At 53.5% G+C, this 19772-nt stretch overlaps 1 protein-coding gene across 2 annotated transcripts in view; it reads left to right on the forward strand.

Moving 5' to 3' along the window:
• The window catches only part of LOC122364795 (mucin-17-like), a 50962-nt gene that overhangs the window by 18519 nt on the left and 12671 nt on the right, over positions 1-19772 (forward strand). Inside the window, exons 2-6 of one of the 2 annotated variants that reach the window (XM_043335539.1) lie at positions 3550-3585; positions 4556-15976; positions 16412-16453; positions 17012-17125; positions 18079-18209. In XM_043335539.1, the coding sequence (XP_043191474.1) occupies positions 3550-3585; positions 4556-15976; positions 16412-16453; positions 17012-17125; positions 18079-18209 (11744 nt within the window). The remainder of the gene's footprint in view (positions 1-3549; positions 3586-4555; positions 15977-16411; positions 16454-17011; positions 17126-18078; positions 18210-19772) is intronic. The other variant, XM_043335540.1, reaches the window with a different exon arrangement.

Consider the following 19772-nt stretch of genomic DNA (forward strand, 5'->3'; position numbering starts at 1 on the left):
ACTCCCTTGCTGGCCGGAGGGATGGACAATTGGACATCTGTTCCGGCAGCGGTCCTGCGCCGAAAACAGCTCGGCGGCGCCGTCACCGCCGCGAGCCGTGACACGGGCAACGCACCGCTGCCCGCTCGGCGAGGCTGGCGGCGCCACTTAGCGGGCACCGGGGCACACCCGCAGGTCAAGGCCCCACTGGGAGCCGCGGGCGATCGGAGACCGTTGGTCCGGTGAGTGCGTTCCGCCTCGTTTGACAAACGATAGCTGCACTCAAGCTGGTCACGGAGAGTGGTTCTCAGAGCTCCGGTGTCGTGTCTATGTACTGTGCCTCCAAGAACCAGCGTCGTCTTGTACTTCTTGGATAAAACCTCTCATCAGATACTTTTTGAAGTACAGGCGTCTTATCGCCATGAGAGGTTGTTTTAGATGATGGCGTGACGGGCCTCATAATGCCGATTGAAAGGGAGCACAGAAAAAGCCGATCGTGACATTGTTGGATAGCGATACGGCGCCACTGTGCGAACGAACCGTGGGAACGGCAGGCAAAGTCGCCGGACTGAGTGGCGTCACGAAGGGAAACGAGAGGAGTGTCGCCACTCGACACAGTCCGTTCGCCGGCCGCCGAAGACCAATCAGATTCTCATAGACTGATACCTACAAGAATGGCAACAGTGGCAGCGCTAAGAGAAAGGCTGCCACCTGGCCAGGCGTGACCGAACAAGTGTTCAAGCAATTGAGTTATGTTGCACAATGGTTTTGCCACAAAATAGTTAACCCGCGCGGGGCTGGGGTCTCCAGCCGAACGCGCGGGGCTGGGGGGGGGGGGGTAAATTTTACCCCCCCCCCCCCTGTTATCTCCCGAACTAACGGTCCGATTTGGAAAATACAAACGCCAATCGAAAGCTCTCATCACGAACTACTAAAAACATGTACTTAATTTAAAGTTTGAGGTCAAGGTCAAGGTCAGGTCAAGGGTACAAATTGCAAGTTTCTACAGTATCGGCCTTGCACCGTAGTTGCCGAAGAATGGAGTCATGGACTGAGACTGATCGCCCAAAACGTGTTCTTAGGCTACCAAGACAATATTCGTTGCATACAATATCATTCAGAGGTCAAGGTCAAGGTCAGGTCAGGTCAGGTCAGGTCACCAAAAAACAAAATATAGAAAAGGGCATGTGCGACACATGTTTTATGGGTCATTTTACTCATATAATTCAATAGGCACACTCAATAAGTGATATGGACCACCTCTGGATGAATTTCAGGTCGAGGTCAGGTCAAGGTCAGGTCAAGTGAGGTCAAATTTTGAAGTTGGTTGTTAAGGCCTAAAAAGGTGTCTATCTGATGCAGTTTTTCACGGCGAATCGAATGGTGCTATTTTTGTTTCCGTACAAGGTCTAGAACTTCCAAAAAAGTCATTTTTCAAAAAAAAATGTGTGTCGTGACGTCATAAAATTTTGAATAACTCCCACATTTTTGAACCGATTCTTCTAAAATTTGGTATGTAGGTGCACATAGACCATTTCTCTGACATATATTCCGGTTTTTTCGATAGACTCAAAATTTTGGATTTTATAATGATTTTCCCAAAAGTCAGTTTTTTGAAAAAATTTAGGCCAAAATCCAAAATTTTCAAAAAACCGAGATAACCATTTGATAGACAAAGTAAAATTACGTATAACCTTTTTTGTTACGTCTTGATTCCTTTAAAAATGAAGATGTTAGCGGCGTTTGAACTTTTGCCGTTTTTGAGGCGAAAATGACGAACATGACGTCACTAAAACGTCAATTTCTCAAAAAATTTCCGACGGATGTCGCTCAAATTTTCAGGGAACGTGTCAAATTGATGTAAGAAAAGGTACTGAAAGTTTGGCGGCGCTTCGCGCCGCCGTTTTTGAGATATCGCAAAAATTCGCGAGGGGGGGTAAAATTTACCCCCCCAGCCCCGCGCGGGTTAAGTCATCCACTACATGCTATGTGGATGAACATTCAAGCTCTTCTAGGTCCCGATAACGTCGGGAGAGTACCGGTAAGAGTCGTACGCGCCCCATATCGCACCAGCCTTTCCGGTGACAGCCGCCAGCGCACCTGTTGCCTTCGTAAGAGCGGCCTCTGTTCAGAGCACCGCACTGGCGCAGTGGGCCACTCACGAGCCGCGCTCATCTGGCCCATTTCTGGCCGTGACCCATTGGCGGCGCATCTGGCGCGACAGCCCCGCTGGGAGCCTGATTTGGCCCTTTTGTCCGCGCCGCGCCTCGCTGCGGCTCGAGCTGTGCTGAAGCGCTGGTCAGGGATGCCACCCTGTCATCGCTCCCGGGGATGATGCCACACCCGCCCGGGTGGTCCGACCGTCTCTGTGTGCGTCGGAGGTCGTTTGGGAGGCCGCGGGGAAAGGCGGACGGGACGGCGCGCGGTGATGACCGCCGTCCCCGCGTCGGCCACACGCCGGGTCCGGTCGTTGTGAAGCGTCCGTGTGGGCCTAAACGACGGGGCGTGCCGGCGTCTGTTGCAACGGGTCGAGGGCCGTGTGCCCGCGGTGGTGGCGCGGCGCGAGGCGGCGCAACGCGGCTATTACGGCGCTCCCATCACAGAGGGCCATCCGGCGGAATCTGTCGTAACGCCGCGCCGGGCAGCGGCGCCACGCAGGGTGTTTGTGAGGCGCCGATGGCACTTGGCGGCCCGGTGCCACCACCATCAGACGCTCGTTTGAGCGCTATTGCTCAGTTTTGGTCCACGATCGGGATGGGATAGGCGATGAGATGAAAGGAATTCAGTTATGTAATCTAACTACACGCAGGGAATAGCCACACCTCTTCTCCATCCATCGACGCCAGGGATGTCCCATTTCACCTGTTTAACTATTCCCTCCGTATAATGTGGCCAGGCGGGACGTGAGCGGCGAGCGGACCACCTCACTCGGGAGAACCTGGCTGTGTTATTTATCCGTTACAAAATACGGGTCGCCGGGGTCAGGCAGACGCCGCATCCCAGGCATCAGCGGCCGTGATGAAACGTTGCACAATGGCCCGGTCGGCTGGCGGCGCGGCGATGAGGTCGGGTCGGGTCGGGTCGCGCCAGGGTCGCGGCACGATTCCCGGGGCCGTGCGATGCCACCGCCGCCGGCAGGGCCGCCTCATGACGCGCCGCGCCGCTCCGGAGCTGGCCGACCTCTCGACAAACGGCCCGGTGAAGGGAGCGCCCGATCACGAAAACCGCCGAGGATGTTCTGAGCCGTGCACGAGCCGGGTGTGTCAGAGCGGAGCAGGAATACGAATGGCACTCGTGACACCGGGGAACCGTTGGGTGTCGGAAAGGTGCAGTTATTGAAACGTATTGCAGTGGCCGCGGCTCCAAACGTGACTTGATCCAAACCTGTTTGACCCGTGGGTGAGCATCTTCCATCCAATGTCGACATCGGCCATGATAAGCCAATTTGCATCAAGGGTGACTTAAGCCAACCATCGCATGTGCCGTAACGCGCCAGTGAAAATTCATGAAAGCGTCATCCACTAATTAGTAATTACATCGGTGTCTAACGAAATATATCTCTGTTTGCAGGAGGAGCCTTTTGCCACAGAGCAGAGAGAGCGGCAGGTGAGTGTTCTACTGAAAGTGCAGCAGCCTTTGCCAAGAAGACAAACCTATGGTGACGGGTAACGCACCGACTGACTGACCGACTGACGCATGCCGCAGTAGTTTGCCCGAATTAGTCCCCCGCTGACGGGCTACGGCTCCTTTGGACTGCTGTCTGTTTCTTATCTGTCCTATCTCGCCTCGCAAAGCCGCGACTGGTCTGCCTCTGAAGCCGCCGAGCGGCGACGCCAACAGATATGTAAATCAGCAGTTAACGTCAAGGCGCGGAGAGAGAGAGAGAGCAGACCGTCCGGATTTGCCGGGCGATCGTTTGCACATCACTTTCTCCGCCAGAGACCTAGGACTGCACCAGACCGACTTGCGATTTCTCTTGTCCGACCTCCGTTTTATGCGCTATTTATATTTGACGTTAATGCGAATGAAGCACTTATTTTCTTCTAGACTGTGTTGCATGACAATTTCCTTCAGTTTTATACTCTTATCCGAACGACTTTCACCCCTTTTCCAAATGGACGACTTACTGTACGAGTACAAAACAGCCTACCCACCTTAAATGGACTGTATTTAGTTTGACGTTAAGACGATGTCTAAAATCATTCTTATTCTAACTAAATCTTTTTATTTTTATGCCTGAGATATAAATGCTTGAACGAGCCCCATTTTCGCGTTTGCTATTTACGTAATCAAATAAAGTTTACCTCATCGAACATGTCAGCTTCGTTTGGACATTGTTATTCATAGGTATTTCGAAGAAAATGCTTCTATCAAAAGGTTGAACCGTTTGTTATCGATTTATATTTGATTGCCACATTCTAAAAACAAATGTAAAATAGTTCTTCGTCTTTACTATCTGCAACATCATATTCATTACACTTCTTCGTCCGTGTATCAGACTGCAGCGCTTCTCCGTTTCTATGCACGCTCTTGTCACACTGTCTGATGTTTATTGTCCTCTTCTCTGTTCTGTCAGATATTGAAGTGGAAGTGAATGGTGCCCTTACGACGTCCAAATACCTGACCACAACCCGTCCTCTGCCGACCGGCGTGCTCCTGTCCTCGGCTCCCACGTTCGTATCCGATGGCACCACCTCCGAGTACACGACACTCGTCGTCGGCACCGTGGCCAACGGCTACTACTCACGCATCATCAGCACCGCCGAGCGCGTCTTCTACGCCATCGCGCGCACCGGAGAGCGGCCGCAGCCGACCGGGGTGGTCTCCGAAGCGGTCAATACCGAGGTGCACGGCGACGCCACGACCGTGCACCGGACGCGCTTCATCCGCACCTCGCTCGGCTCCCACTACGGCCAGGTGATCGAGCGGACCAGCTCCGTGATGCCGCAGCTGGAGAGCAGCACCCAGGAGCCCGGGCTGCCCACTCTCACCATCGGCATGCCGATCAGCTACCCCAGCAAGGCGCCGCTGGTCACCGAACTGCCCGAGGAGGTGAACGAGGTGCCCACGGCGCGGCGCGTCGTTCAGGGCGAGGAGGTGATCATTGTCGACGAGGAAGTGCGACCCTCACCCCCGCAGAGGCGCTTACCTACGTACACCGCCGACGAGGAGGGCTCTCTGCGCCTGGACGAGCCAGTGGTGGTCGTACCCAACCGCGCCTCTTTCCAGAAGACACAGGCGCTTCTCAACGAGAAGGTCAACAAGATGGTCAAGGATCTGAATCTAAAGGAGGGTAGTAACCGCGAGTCTCGCGACTTCAGTGACCTGGAGACAATCGAGATCCTGGACCTTGATCTGGCTCTGAGTGGCAGCGAGCTGACCACCGTCACGTACGTCGGCTTCTCCGACTTCATCACCACTATCGGCAGCACTGTGGTGGTCTTCATGCCTCAGTCCGCCGGCGCCGAGCAGATCCGCTCCAAGATCAGCAGGACTGCTCAGTTCGTGGGTCCCACGCGTGCCGGCAAGAGCGTGGTGTTGAGCCGTGCCCCTGTGTTCGTCCCGGACCAAGGAAATGTCATCACAACCACCCGCACCTTCGCATCAAACGACGCTACTTCCACGGTGACCCCCGACTCGGAGGCCACGAACGAAATTGCTGAGGAAGCTGCGCCAGTGAAGGACGATGGCGTGCTGTCCACTGCCAGCACCCGGGTGTACAACACCGTGGACCTGTACCCGACCGGTCTGGTGACCTCCATCGGCGGCACTGTGGCTCGTGAGAAGGTCACCACTGTCTTTACTACACTGGTGTACGGTACCTTCATCAAGGGACGTTACGCCAAAGTGGTGAAGAGCACGTCTAGCATCTATTTCCTGGTGTCGAAGACGGCCAACGTTGAGCCTACCGCGGTCGTGCAGTCCGCGTCCACCATCGCCGTCGACAGGGGCAACCTAGGCAGGGCCGTCGGCAGCGGAGCTGGAGCACAGGTCATTGTTGGCAGTGCAGAAGAGGCTAAGGCTGCTCTGAAACAGTCTCAACAACTGGAAGGAAGTCTGGCTTCGTCATCCGCCCCGCCTCTCTTCTCCTCACAAGCAGATGGTGAAGAGGAAAAGTCGGTGCTGAAAACGTATTACACGACGTTCACTTACTACACCACGCTTTCCAGTGGTGACCAGACTGAGGTGAAGACCAGTCTGAGCACTGTGACCAGTGTTGCTACGGAAGAATTACCCCGTCCGGCGCTAACTTACTTCACAACGTTCACATACTTCACTACATCGAGTGTTGACGGCAAGGAGATCGTTTCCACGCGATATGAAACCAAGTCACAGATCGCAGAGCCAACAAAGGCGCCAACTTCCACAGCGGTAGCGCCAGCCAAACTTGTTACCAAAACATTCTTCACAACTTACACGTACTTTACCACCTCACACTCTGGTGAGAGTAGCGTCGTCCAGAGCCGCCTGGTGGTCAGCAGCAACGTGGTGACATCGACTGTGCCCATCTCTGCCACTGCCACCTCCAACAGCCCCGTCAAGTCTGTGGATCCCACGTCTGCGGCTCCAGCCATTCAATACAGCACTGGCCTCCTCTCGTCGCTCGTTTCATCAGAGGTCAACGATGGTGTCACCACCATTTCCTCGACGGGGTATTTCGGCACCTCAGTGCATGGACTGTACGCCCAGATAATCAAGAGTACTACCATGACTATTGACCCAGCATTGACACCCAGTTCTGTGGCGCCTGTTGCAGCCACTCCTGTCTCCGAGTCGGCTGCTATAAGCACTTTGTCGTCTCAGAATCCCTCTGTTAGTGCAACTCCCACATTGGACAGTCCAGCCTCTGAAACTGATCCCAGCTCTGCTATTTCCACGTCTCCCAAGAAGCTCCTATCATCCATCAGTGCTCAGATTTCCTCGAGCGCTGCATCTTCTTCCAGCCGCATTCAGTCAACCAACCGCAGCTTCCTTCCTTTCCGGACGTCCACGAAGCGTAAATCCAGCGGCCTGCTTGCACTTCTAGCAGCCAAAAGGGCAGGATTGGGAGCACCTGAGCCGACTTCAGAGCCCACTAAACCTGAGCCTACAAGCACCGCAAACATCAACTCACCTTCACCCGTTGAGGACGCGGAGGTGACTGAAGCTCCACCTTCTCCAGTTTTGGAAGAAGAGCCTGCACCGACCTCCACCGAGCGACGTTTCCCCTTAAGGACGCGCCGACCGTTCCCAGGACTTAGAAGGCCGGGCAGTCGTCCTGGCCTACGCGGCTTGTTTAATCGAAACCAGCCTGAGGAGGAGGAGGAAGTGACTGAGCCGACTCAGGACGAAACCACCACGGTTGCTTCTGAAGTAGAAGAAGAGCCCGTTGATCCTACGGAAGAAGCCGTAACCGAGGAAGCAATTGAAACAACCACCGAAGCGGTGACTACTAGGCCTCCTCGTGTCCTCGCTTTCGGCAGAAATCGATCAGTTGGCGGAACCCGTAACGCATTGCCTCTGCGCCGTCGCCCAAAGTCTGGCGGAAGGGGTGGTCTGATAAGTCGCTTCTCTTCGGTGATTGCTGGAGGAGAAGAGACCACCACGACAACTACTACGACCACTACCACTGAAACTCCTACAGAGCCCCCGACTGAGCCTACTACTGAACCTCCCACAAAGCCTGAAGAGCAGGAGGAACTGACTGAGATCACTCCAAGACGAGTTCGCGGCCGCGGACGTGGACGTCTGGCCGTGAGGGGACAGCCTAAAACCATTAGGCGCACTGTGAGAAGAAGAAGGCCCATACGTGGCAGACGGAGACGACCGGTCGAAGAAAATGATCTGCAAGGCGCGGGATCTGAAGTATACGAACAATACGTCGCCGCCGAGCCGCTTCCGGAACACAACAATTTTTTTGAACAGAACCATTTTTTAGATGATGCTGGTTCCGAAGTAGCTGTGGTCGTCTCTGACGTCGACCCCCTTCAGGCTGCCGCCGAGGGCGCGATTCTGTCGCGCACCAAGCGTCAGTCCAGCTTCGGAGCCAGGAGCAGGTCCCGCGCCTCTCGCGGGGATTCTCTTTCAAAGCAAGAAACACTTATCGAGGCAGCTGATCACTCTGTCTCGTCCACTGGTACTCGTGCCCGGCGCCAGAATCGCGGTCGCACTAGAGCCAGAAACAGTCGTCAGTCAGAGGCAAACAGAGGGCGCAACGTCGACCCTACGCCATCTGAGGACACCAAGGAGAAGTTCACCCTGACATCCGGTCGGTCGCGCGGCTCGTCACGCTCACGCTCTAGAACAGGCTCCTCTCGAACCTCGTCTAGCAGCACGCGCAGGGCCATTCCGGGTTCTAGAAGAAATCGTCCTTCGTCTAGTTCAGGAAGCGGTTCTGGTCTCGCAGTAAGTCTCCGCCAGCGTCTCCAGCAGGCTCAGGTGGCAGCTGCGGGCATCAGTGAACCGCCTCGCGCCACGACCCCAGAGCCAGCACCATCACGTGGCACATCCAGCCGTGGCTCACCCTCACGCCGGCCCTCGCAGCGTGGACCGTCCGGCAGCCGCATTCGGCAGCGTCAGCCTCTGTTCGGACAGGATCGCACTCGCGATCCTCCAGATCCTGAACCCGAGATCGTCCCAACGCCCGTGCTGGACGAGGGTCAGATCATCGTAGTCTCCGCTGAGCAGGTGGCCGTCTCCATCCCAGTTATAGCTGATGGCCGGACGTCGTTCCGTGATGTGTTCACGGCAAACACCGTCACCAACACCCTGGAGCCGGGCCAGTACACGGAAACTGAGGTAAATGGTGAACTGCGCACGCACGTCGGAACAAAAACGGCTGTTGGAGGCGGCGGTCAGACCGAGCTGTCCACCCTTTATCTGAGTCCCACTGAAATCAAGACATCAATCCGTATTCCCACCAAGATTCGTGGTCGCATCTCCAACGTGCGTTCGACTTACACACAGCCGGGCTTTACCGTCGTGCCCGAAGTGAACACAGTGAGCGCCGCTCAGATTCAGCCATCCCCGGCCTTAGCTAACAACAACAACCCACTGACTGCCCTTCTGCAGCAGCTGCTGGCCAGCCAGGGTCAGCCGGCTCCCGTGCTGTCTGGCTCATTTAACGCCCCGGTGGCTGCGCCTCCACAGCAGGCCTTCCGTACGGTTAGCTACACCACGTCATACGTAACCACTGTGACCGAGTCGGACTTCACCACGGTACCGATCTTCTTCCAAGGCAGAAAGACCCACACAGTGATCATCAACTCCGACGTACAGGTGATCACCGCCACGGAGGTGATAACCTCCACCGAGAGGATCCCGGGACAGACTGCCGCCCCGGCTGCCGCGTTTGGTGGTCTCGGCGGCGGCCTTGGCGCTCTCGGTGGTCTGACGCCACAGCAGCTGCTGCTACAGCAACTGTTGAACCAGCCTCCCAGGCTGCAGCTGCCCGCCATCCAGCCGACTGCCGCACGAAGTTTGTTACCTCAGAGTCAGCCACCGCCACAGCTGGAAGAGCTGCTGCGCCAGGCGACGGAAGTGGACCAGCAGCAGCCCGCAGCCCAGCAGCAGCCGGCCTCCACGTCTGTCGTCACCATCTTTGTCAGTGGCTCCAAGCCTGGTGAATTCTTCACGCGGCTGTCGACAGTGACGCTGGACGGACCTGAGGTGACTCGCATCAAGCGGGGTCAGCTGCCGACCGCAGCAGTACGTCCCACAGAGATACCGGCCTTCATAGAGACCGACCAGGGCCTTTTCAAGGTACCAAAGAATGCACAGGTTTTCGGCGACCTTGATTTCTACGTTATGTCAGCAATGAATGAGATTGAGCCAGACATGATTAAATTTGGCGCCACTCAGACCTTGGAAAGCGTTAAGGGGAGCAAGACAACTCGGTATCGAGAAAAAATAATTGACGTGGCGCCATCGCTCACGGATCGACCCTCTTCTAAGACGGATTCTTTTTTATGGGAGGGCCCCGCTGAGTCTGCCCCACTCAGACGGGAGAAGCGCCAAGCCACCAGGGGTCGCGATGGATCTAACGGCAATGACCCGGAATTCGCTCCATTGAACAATGCTCAAGTCCGACGCATCAAAGCACCGGAGTTTACAACCTATACTTATGATAACACGGTGACCGATGAGTTTGGCAGTATTATTGTGAAGAGTACGCAGCATGTGCTTCCGAAACTCAGAACATATAGCAATATCGAGTTTGTGGAGCTCACAAAACTCGGTGCCAAACCTACTTTATCAGAAAACCTATTGTTTGGCATTCTACAAACTGAGGTTGATTCAATTACCAAGACGCTTACGGCACGTGCATCTGCTCGAAAATCGCTCAGAGGCGGTCAGTATCGGTCTAGTGGACTTCAGACTGCCAGAAGAACAAGCGCCAGAAGTCGTCAAGGCAATCGCGGAAGAACAAACAGCGTTGCCGGCTCAAATGCTGCTGTAAGAAACGAAGGAAGCGTAAACGTTAGTAGAAAGAGGAATCCGCTAACTGAAAAGAATGAGAAAGCAGATGCTACAACATTACGCTCATCCTTTCAAGAGGAGATAACAGCAGCTATAGAAGGACCCTTCTCAACAACTCCTCTTCCACCAAAAGAACAGTTGGTCCCCAAAAATGATGATAGCGATGAGGTAAATAACAAGATTACTTTAGAGAAGAATGGACCAGAAGATTTCCCAGGCCCTTCGTTTTCAAGGGGAAGTAGACGTCGTGCTCCGATTGGAAGTAAGACAAAACAAGTGTCTCTCCCCAGTGATGTTACCATATCAACCTCTTCCAAACCGCTGACATCAGGTGCTGACGCAGAAAACGTGATTCAAGATGATTTCCAGCCAACAACTCGTGGTCGTCGCGTTCGGGTACGCACACGTGAGAGAAAACCACAAACAAGTGGAGGTGCATTACCTTCAAATCAGAGTAGGTCAAGGAATTCTGAAAGTGGTAGCAAGAAACCACCATCTCAAAACTCTCGTGCAGAATCCAGCAATGAATCGGAAAACATCACTAGCAGGAGAACGGCGAGTCGTGAAACCATAAGAAATACGGTATTTCCTGTGCAAGGGTCAACAAAGCGAGGAAGAGGGCGATTTCGAGCAAACAGCTTCACGACAAAGCAGCCAGTAGTCAGACCTACACCTGATACCCCTAGGGAGATCGAACTTTCGACACCGGCAAACTTGAAGCAAAGTGTTTTGACAGATGGTGGGATTAAAGCATTAGATTTGTCCGAGATTTCCAAAGAAGAAAATAGACCAAGAACTGTTTCACCTGAATCCACCGTACAAACGACATCAAGCAACAATATCCCGAGTATTTCGTCGTCTACAGCTGCCTCTCTGCCTGAATCAGATACAACTTCCAAAGAGCTTTCGTTGATAGACGACATCGACACGGAAGAAGACAACGAAATAATTCCACCGGAAGCAACAACACCTCTTCCTGTGGAAACTAAGCCTACTAGGGGACGTCGGGTACGGGTGAGAACTCGCCTGGTCGGAGGATCCAAAGCAAGAAAACAAACAGGCTCACTGAAACCCGATAGTGTTGCAGTTGATCCGATTGAAGAAACAACTGAACCAAAGCACAGTGAAAAAGAGCCGGAACAAGAAGACGACGCGGACAAAAAACAAAGCAGTGAGGGGAAGGTCAGTGGTGTTTCATCAGCGCCATCAACATCCCGCCGTCCGAGTTCTAGGAGACGAGTAGTTTCGCGAGCACGTCAACGTGTCAGAACCAAAATCATCAGAACGTCAAAAGATTCCCCTTCATCTGCGACCACCGAGGCAACAACAGAGGTGACAGCCGCGGACACCATTCTTGACGTACCCCAGTCAACTTCCTCAGCTGATCAACGCAGGATCCGTGTTCGTCTTCGCCGCCCTACGACAGAGTCGTCATCTCCAGCTTCATCGATATCGCTAGACTCCGCTACCAGTCTGAATGAAGAGCATAGCTCAACAACAGTTTCAGACATCAATGAAATAGAAGAAGTTGAACATACAACAAGTTCTATTTCTGCAAGCCGAACAACCCCGACTGTCTCTCAGAGAGCGGTACAACGGGGAACCAATCGGAGCCAATCTGAGAGTCGCACTCAGTCTAGCCTAGCAAATCCTGCAACATCCCGTCGGAACTTAAGACGACGGCCTACCCCAGCCAGTGCTGCAACAACGATTAAGCGCCCTGGTGTAAGAACAGGAATAAGGAGAACTTCGGTGATCAGGAGGCGACCAGTGCAACCAAAAGAAAAAGATGAAGTTGAGCTCAGTAATGTAACTGAAAATGCATCCAGCGTTCCCGTTACACCTCAAAGAGCACCATCTTCTCGTCGTGGAGGCACCAGAAGAGTTACACGAGTGAGAACCGTGGTGACGCCAACCAAACAAGTGACTACAGAACGCATTACTGATTCTGCAGGCGACTCTAACTTAGAGTCGCTTGAAGAATTCGAAGTTGATTCGCCAGCTGAACCATCCGCAGCCAAAGAAATTAACAGCCTTACAGCACGGAAAGTTCCCGACAGCAGAGATTCAGAAGACAGAGCAACTAACACTGCGAACAGACTCGGTGCTGGGAGTTCCTATACTGGAGATACAACAGACGCAACTACAAATCTTGTGAGAAAAGTAAAAAAGATCAAGAAGATAGTGGTAGGTCAAGGAACCGAGTCTCAAGAGGAGATAAACGAGAAACCTGAAAATGCAAACAGGGCGTCACTGTTTTCGGCTCCGTCATCGCCAAGAAAAATTGAAAGCGAGGAAGACCAAAGCTCCAATGAGGCTGCTGATAGAAATGTAAAGCAAAGCTTCAGCAGGCGACGCAAGGTGAAACGAGTAAAATCTGTTTTCGTTCCAGACGAAGAAACTAAAGCTGCTGACCAGTTGAACAGTGTGAAACCGACATTAAGACGGCAACGAGTGCGTGTCACCCGCACTCGCACAGTGGCTCGGGTTGCAACTTCCATAACCAGTGCTGCGGTGCCTAAGAACGATAGAGATTCCAGTGGTGCGACTGACATCCGAGCTCAGACTCCTCGGAGGCAGAGAATACGGGTCACCAGGCCTAGAGGTGGCCTTCGCCCCTCCGCGACACCGACCAACGCTCCGGAAGTTTTGTCTAGCCCGACTGAAGCCACAACGCAGCTGGGAAGCGGCAGATTCCGGGAAAGGCCAACCGTGTCCACCACAAGAAGTCGATCGAGAGGCAGAGTAACCTCGCGGCCCATAAGTCAGGAGGCTGGTGCCGATTCTGATACTGCCACAGAAATTTCTGCCAACTCGCTGTTCGATGAGGACACCTTGTCAGAAAACGATACACTGGATAACGAGGTTTCTACTCCTTCCAAGGACGAGGCAGCTTCTGTGTCGACTTCTGATGCATCAAGAGTACAAAGAAAGCGAGTTAGGAAATTGAAAAGAAAGAAAATAATTGAACCAGCCCAGTCATCAGACTTTACTACAGAATCTCCTCTTGAAGAGAATACAACAGATAGCTCAGTCCGTCGTGGCAGCCTTCGACGCGTTGTGAAGGTTCGTCGGCGATTCCCTACATCAGCAGCCGCCAGTACTTCTCCAGACGATGCAACAGCTGAAGACGAAACCACCAGAACACCAGCATCTGCTGACAAACTTACAGATACCACTTTGGAAGCCACCACTACAGATACCACCTCGTCAGAGTCAGTTTCTGAAGCAGAGGCCTCGACTGAAATCACAGACACGGTCCCAACTACGGAAAGGCAGAGCCGAGACCCAAATCTGTTCAGTCGCTTCAATCGTCGACGAAGGCCTTCTACTGGTGCTTCACAGAACACTGTCGGTGCACGATTAGACCTGCCATCTGGCCGTGATAGTCGCAGAAACAGACTGAGACGTCCTGCATCTTCGGTGACCACTACTGAAGAACCTGATGTTATTCTGTCGACTGAAGAGCAGGCTGAAGCCGCTACCGAGGTAGTTGATATCCAAGAGGAAACAACAACGACCATTGCCACCACTACCACCTCCACCACCACCACTGAAGGAAGTGAAGGCCTAGCTGATCTTCGCTCAAGGGTAAGACTGCCCTTCCGTTCTTCTCGTCGCCGACAGAGACCAACAGCATCTGAAGAGACGACAGCGGACAATGACAACTCCGCAGAAGCGGAAGATGAAGGGGGTGACGAAGTGGACATTACCACCACCACCACAGAACGTTCTAGAAGCCTGTCTGGGTTCCGCTCCAGGAATCGTCTTCCAATACGTCCGAACCGACCCGCCCGTCCGTCTCGTCCTCAACGGCCGAGATTACCAGCACCAACGGAGGAGAGCGAGGAAGGCTCTGTGACTACCGACAGTCAAGTCGTCATTGATGAGCCAGCTGATGTCACTACGGAAAGGACAAGAGGACGTTTCCGACTGGGCAATCGTCGTCCGTCAAGGCCAACCCGTCCGTCACTTCCGCTGCGACCAGCATCATCTCCACGTCGCAGACCTCTTCTCCGACCCTCGGACGAGGATAGCGGCGAAGAGATTGACAGCAACAGCAATGTCGATTCTACCACTGGGGAGCCTGATTCAAGACCAGACCGCGTACGGCTCCCTTTCAGGCAATCTACTGAGCGGCGGCGTCCGACCCGACCATCATTGTTTGGACGACCTCGACGACCTTCTGGTTTCCAGAGGCTGGCTGGTGCGGTTCCATCTGAGGACAGCGCAGCTCGCATTCCCGAACGCACAGTGCCACGAACCTTAGATCAGAGAAGGAACGAAAACGAGCTATTCGCTCAACGCCGACCCAGTTTGCCGAGCCAACAGGAAGCAGAGGAGGAGGAGGAGCATGATGACGTCACGTCTCTCATCACCACCACCACCACGGAGCGCGCGCCAACGGCAGGCACCACCCCAAGACGGATTCCGTTCTTCCCTGGACTGGCCCGCGAACGGGACCCAACTCGCACTCGACGTCCGTTCATCAGTCAGTTCCGCCCCGCAACCACCTCGCGGCCACCTCTGCTGCAGAACACAGCCCCTGAAACTCGGCGACCACTCGCTACCGCAGCGCCGTCCTTGCCAGACGATGAGAACATAGACGAAGTAGAGACTGAAGACTTCTATGAAGAAGACATTCAGGATGACCAGATAGAAATTGGTGTCTCGGACCCAGAGTCAGTCAGTGAAGAAGACATCGTTAGTGAAGATCTTCCCAGCAATGTGGTGTACCGCAAGTTCAGCACTGTCAGGCTGGTGGAGATCCTCGGCGGTCGTCAGACCTTGACACTGCCTGTGGTGACCTCCACGCTGACTACTCTGGCGCCCTCAGAGCTCCGCCTTCTGACCGACTCGCCAGGCTTGTTTGACGGAACCCTCAGCGTGGCGACACCGGCGGCAGTGCCGGCGGTGCGGGCCACTCGAACAGAGCAGGACCGAACGGGTGCCACCCGGGCGCTGTTTGGTTCTCTACCGGCGGCTCCCAGTCGAGAGTTCAAACCGTCTGCCACGGTCACGGCCGCTTCCGACGGACCCGTGTCGTCTGTAAGAGGTCTGGCAGGGAGGTTCTCCGTGGATGAGGAACAGCTGACTAGTGTGTCCGCTGTGAACCGACCTCGGCCGACGGCCACTGAGGGGACTCGACCGACCTCACCAAGGCGACCGCCATTCCGCGTGGCAAGTCCATCAGGTGCGGACTCAGTGGAAGACGGTGCGACAGTCTCTTCGACGACTCCGGCCACAGCTGAGCCCAGCTCTCCGGTACGACCAGCAGTAGCCACCACACAATCCACCACGCCTGACATTCAGTCTTCACTGAGCGAGAGTGATGTACCCGAGGCAGGTGCCATCTCGGACGGCCGCACCATCCTGGCCTCCTCCTCCTCCTCGTCCCGCGCCACCCCCAGTCTGACCGTCCCCGGTCGGAGTCGGTTCTCCGGCGTCCCTCTCTTCCCCCGCCCCCGTCAGACGACATACAGAGCGGTCACCAGCTCCGGCACCGTACTCATCTTCGGAGAGCTCGTAACCGGCGCAGGTGAGAGGCACGATCGCACAGCCAGTCGGCGATTTTCTACTCGAATGCAATGATCACTTCTTGAGCATTCCTTTATTGTCACTTGCTGTGTCTGTCAAGTGTATTTTCAGTCATCTTTGGCGCTTCCTGTATGTTCATGTCAGCTGATTTGTTTGTGTGCGTGATATTTGTGTACACAATATTCGTTTTGTTTTGAGTGCTCTTTCGACTCAGTTTCGACTGTTAGTTGGATATTCTGATTTATTGAAGCAATTTGAGTAAAGTTAAATTAGGATAATACTACCAAGTGTGTAACTACGAAGAGTTGAAAGCATAAATGTATGCTTAAAAGTACTCAACGTTTTTTATAGTTTGATAAATCAAAGAAGGGTAGGGTGAATAATGTCTCCGCCCATCCTGAAAACAAACGCTTAACACTTGGTTGACATTTTGCAGCCATCAACCAGCGGCAATCGGAGTCTTCTTCTCGTCGACCACGTGAGTACTGTCACCTGTTGCTGGCGGTGCCGGTCAGTTTCACCTCTGACCGCGGCGCGCACACCTCCCCTCATATCCATTCAGACCCGCCGGCCTAACAAGCAGTGAGAGTGACCAGGCCTTGCGTCACGACCCTCGCGGCCCAAACATATTCGGTTCGGCGATTTCTCCCAGTCGAGCGGCCTCGACGAGTCGTCCCGCAGCACGGACGCTCCCTTTGATCAGTATGCGTCGGGCGCGCCGCCACTGGCTGACAGGGTGTCCCTCCCCGGTGTGGGAGATTGCCTCACAGGGTGTGAAACCTCCCGACCGCCGCGCCGGGAGACGCACCTGAGTGGTAGAAATCGCCGGAAACGTGACAGAGGACAGGACGGGCCATTATCAAAGCAGGAAACGATGGGATACGATGACTTTACTTTTTGTGAAATCGAGATCGTTAGGTAATCACTGTAGGAAATAAAGCAGACATCCTAGATGAAGAGACATATAAGTAAAAATGTAAGCGTAAGAGAAGCATTTAATTGACCCACACATATGTCACGTTTCGTCTTCTTTCAGCGTTCGGAAGGACGGTGGCGTCCGAGGATGTCAGCCAGGTGCTGGCCACATCCGCACTCGTCACCGGCATAGCCACCAAGGTCATGAACAACGGGGTGCCCGTCCTGGTAGCAGGTGAGTTATCACTCGGCTATTGGAGCCGGCCGTCTGAAAACAATGCAGCTGGTAATTACTTTTTGTTCTTTGGTTGGGATATTACAGTTATCTAAGAATTGCATTTTAGATTAGCAATGTAATTGATACATCAAGGTTCTGAGACTCAAACATCTTTCAGCGAGATGTTCATTGTCAAGCATGATCATTGCTCAATGCTCATTGCTAATTATTTACATCCAATTATATCGCATCCAACTGAAAACTTACACGGGCTAGAGAAATAAGGGTTGGTTGTGGAAATTAGAAAAAGTAAACAACAATAAGCGCTGATAATGTTATGTAATAACCAGCCTGTCAGCACGAGAATCGAACGTGTCGTACTCGTATGCTAATTTAATCAATTATATTGAAGTGTATCGGGATTAACAATGATCAGCCGTTACATAACAAGCCCATTCAGGATTTCCCCGAGCTGTGTTGTACGGGTCACACCCGGGCCACGGGGGCCGCAGTTACAGTTTCTCTCCCAGGATCTCTCCTCTCTGCGTGATGGATGGCGTGGGCGATAATTTCTGCTATTCTCGCCATCAATTACGGCTACGGGTGTGTCCGACGTCACGAGAGGCTCGCCTCTCACATCAGTCTTAATTCAATCAGAGGAGCCATTTTGGCACGGTCACGGCGAGCGACTGAGGAGCAGGCCAAATTGGCGCTCAGTGCAAAACGGACCCCACGCACGCTCCGAGTAATCAATTATCTGATATGGTGGTTTGCATGAGCGGAGTGTCGGAATTCACCACCTCATGAGGTACTCGGCTGGAGTCTAAAAACTTATTGATTATAGTTTGAAGTTTGAGATAGCATGCTAGCCACGACGCCTCTTTTCCGCTTGTGGTTCAGGTCGATCTACGTTATCTGGCCTATACATTCACCAGCGACCCGACCTGACCTGACCTGTGTCCTGTTTCCAGGAGGCGGCGTGCCACCGGAGCAAGTGGTCAGTAACGGCCAGGTGGTGTTCAACTCTGGCACACTGACCCTGCCGCCGGTGTCGCTCAGTGACGTGGTGTCGCTGATGCCCAGCTCTGAGACCGACCCCGAGGTGAGACACTCCTCTCCGCCAGCCACTTCTCACCTTCTTTCGAGGTGAACCTCTTCCAGCTGCAGGCACTCACTGAACACACACACACACACGGCTTGCAGCCATCACACCATTTCACTGCATTTATAGCACTTATAACTTTTGGTAAACGTTGTCCGAAAATAACCAATTGCAGCTGAAAGTTTTACGAGCATAAACATTATTAAAAACAAGTGTTAATTTCAGCAGTTTTTTTCCGTTATGTCCATGTTTACCAATAAAAGATGAAAGATGTTTTTAGTAAGACCTAAACGTGTAGGTCAGTCGCGGCCATGGGCGGGACAGGGCCCGGAGAAACCCGACTGACGGGTACGGGGGCGGCCCGGTCAAGACAGAACCGCTCCGCTGCGACAGTAGCAGCGCCAAAGGTTCGGTTCGAGAGGAGACCGGACCGGCACCGTGGCCTATATTGGCACCAACCAGTCCAATAACTACTTGAGCCGGATCTCTACTGGAGAGACGAACGGTCCGGTAGCCACTATTGGCACCGTTTGGAATGCTATTGACTCCATGTTTGAAACGGGAGCCCTGCAGTGGCGTCAGCGCTGACAGGCGGCAGAGACAGGTGACGCTGCTACTTGGAGATTCTGTTTTCGCCTATGAATATCGAATATAATTCAAAACACTACTGACATTTAGTGCCATGTGAAGTGTCTCTGTTCAGCGCCCACTAGTGCTCGCCAAAGAGCTCATGTAGGTATTAATTCCAATAATGAAATTATAACGAACAGAGATCTAAATGGCTTTTATACGTATTCATAATTATGCCAGGCATCTATGAAATGCACTTTTGGCTTATTACGTCAAATGAAGACATTTGATTTCAATGCGCATCACAAACTGCAATGTCACCTGGCCGATAACATAAAGACTGCAAATGAAACTCTGAACTGAACAGAAGCAACGGGAGACTGCAATAGTGAGTTGGTCAGTAACACTAGGAGACCGCAATAGTGAGTTGGTCAGTAACACTAGGAGACCGCAGTAGTGAGTTGGTCAGTAACACCACGAGTCAGCAGTAGAGTTGGTCAGTAGCACCAGGAGGCTGCAGCTCTGAGTTAACCAGTAACATCAAGAGACTTACAACTTTGCTAGTTTTGGTAGCCGACCTCCTGCTAACTCCATGTAGCTCGCCACTAACATACACTGATATCGCTAAGCCCTTTCTCACCTAGCAGCTTACAATACACTAACTCACTTGACGCTAACCCCAGTGCAGTGCTACCCTGACCCCAGCTAATCTAACCTCGCTAACCCACTTCTCTCGCTAAGCCAAGTGTTTCGCTAACCCATTTCTCTATCTAACCCCGGCCCTCCGGCGCTGACCGCCGACGGCGGCCCTTTTGCAGCCGCGGCTGGCGGTCTCGATGCTAACTAAAACCTATCTGAGCACGGTGACACTGCTGTCGGCGCGCCGGGCCGCTGCTGGCCACCTGGTGACAGACACGCGGCGCAGCATTCTGCAGGCGCTGGTGGTGACCGAACCGGCCAGCGGGCGCCGGGTCAGCGCGCGGCCGCAGGTGA

Source organism: Amphibalanus amphitrite, unplaced genomic scaffold (genome assembly GCF_019059575.1).
Source record: "Amphibalanus amphitrite isolate SeventyFive unplaced genomic scaffold, NRLGWU_Aamphi_draft 000698F_arrow, whole genome shotgun sequence".
Lineage (NCBI taxonomy): Eukaryota > Metazoa > Arthropoda > Thecostraca > Balanomorpha > Balanidae > Amphibalanus > Amphibalanus amphitrite.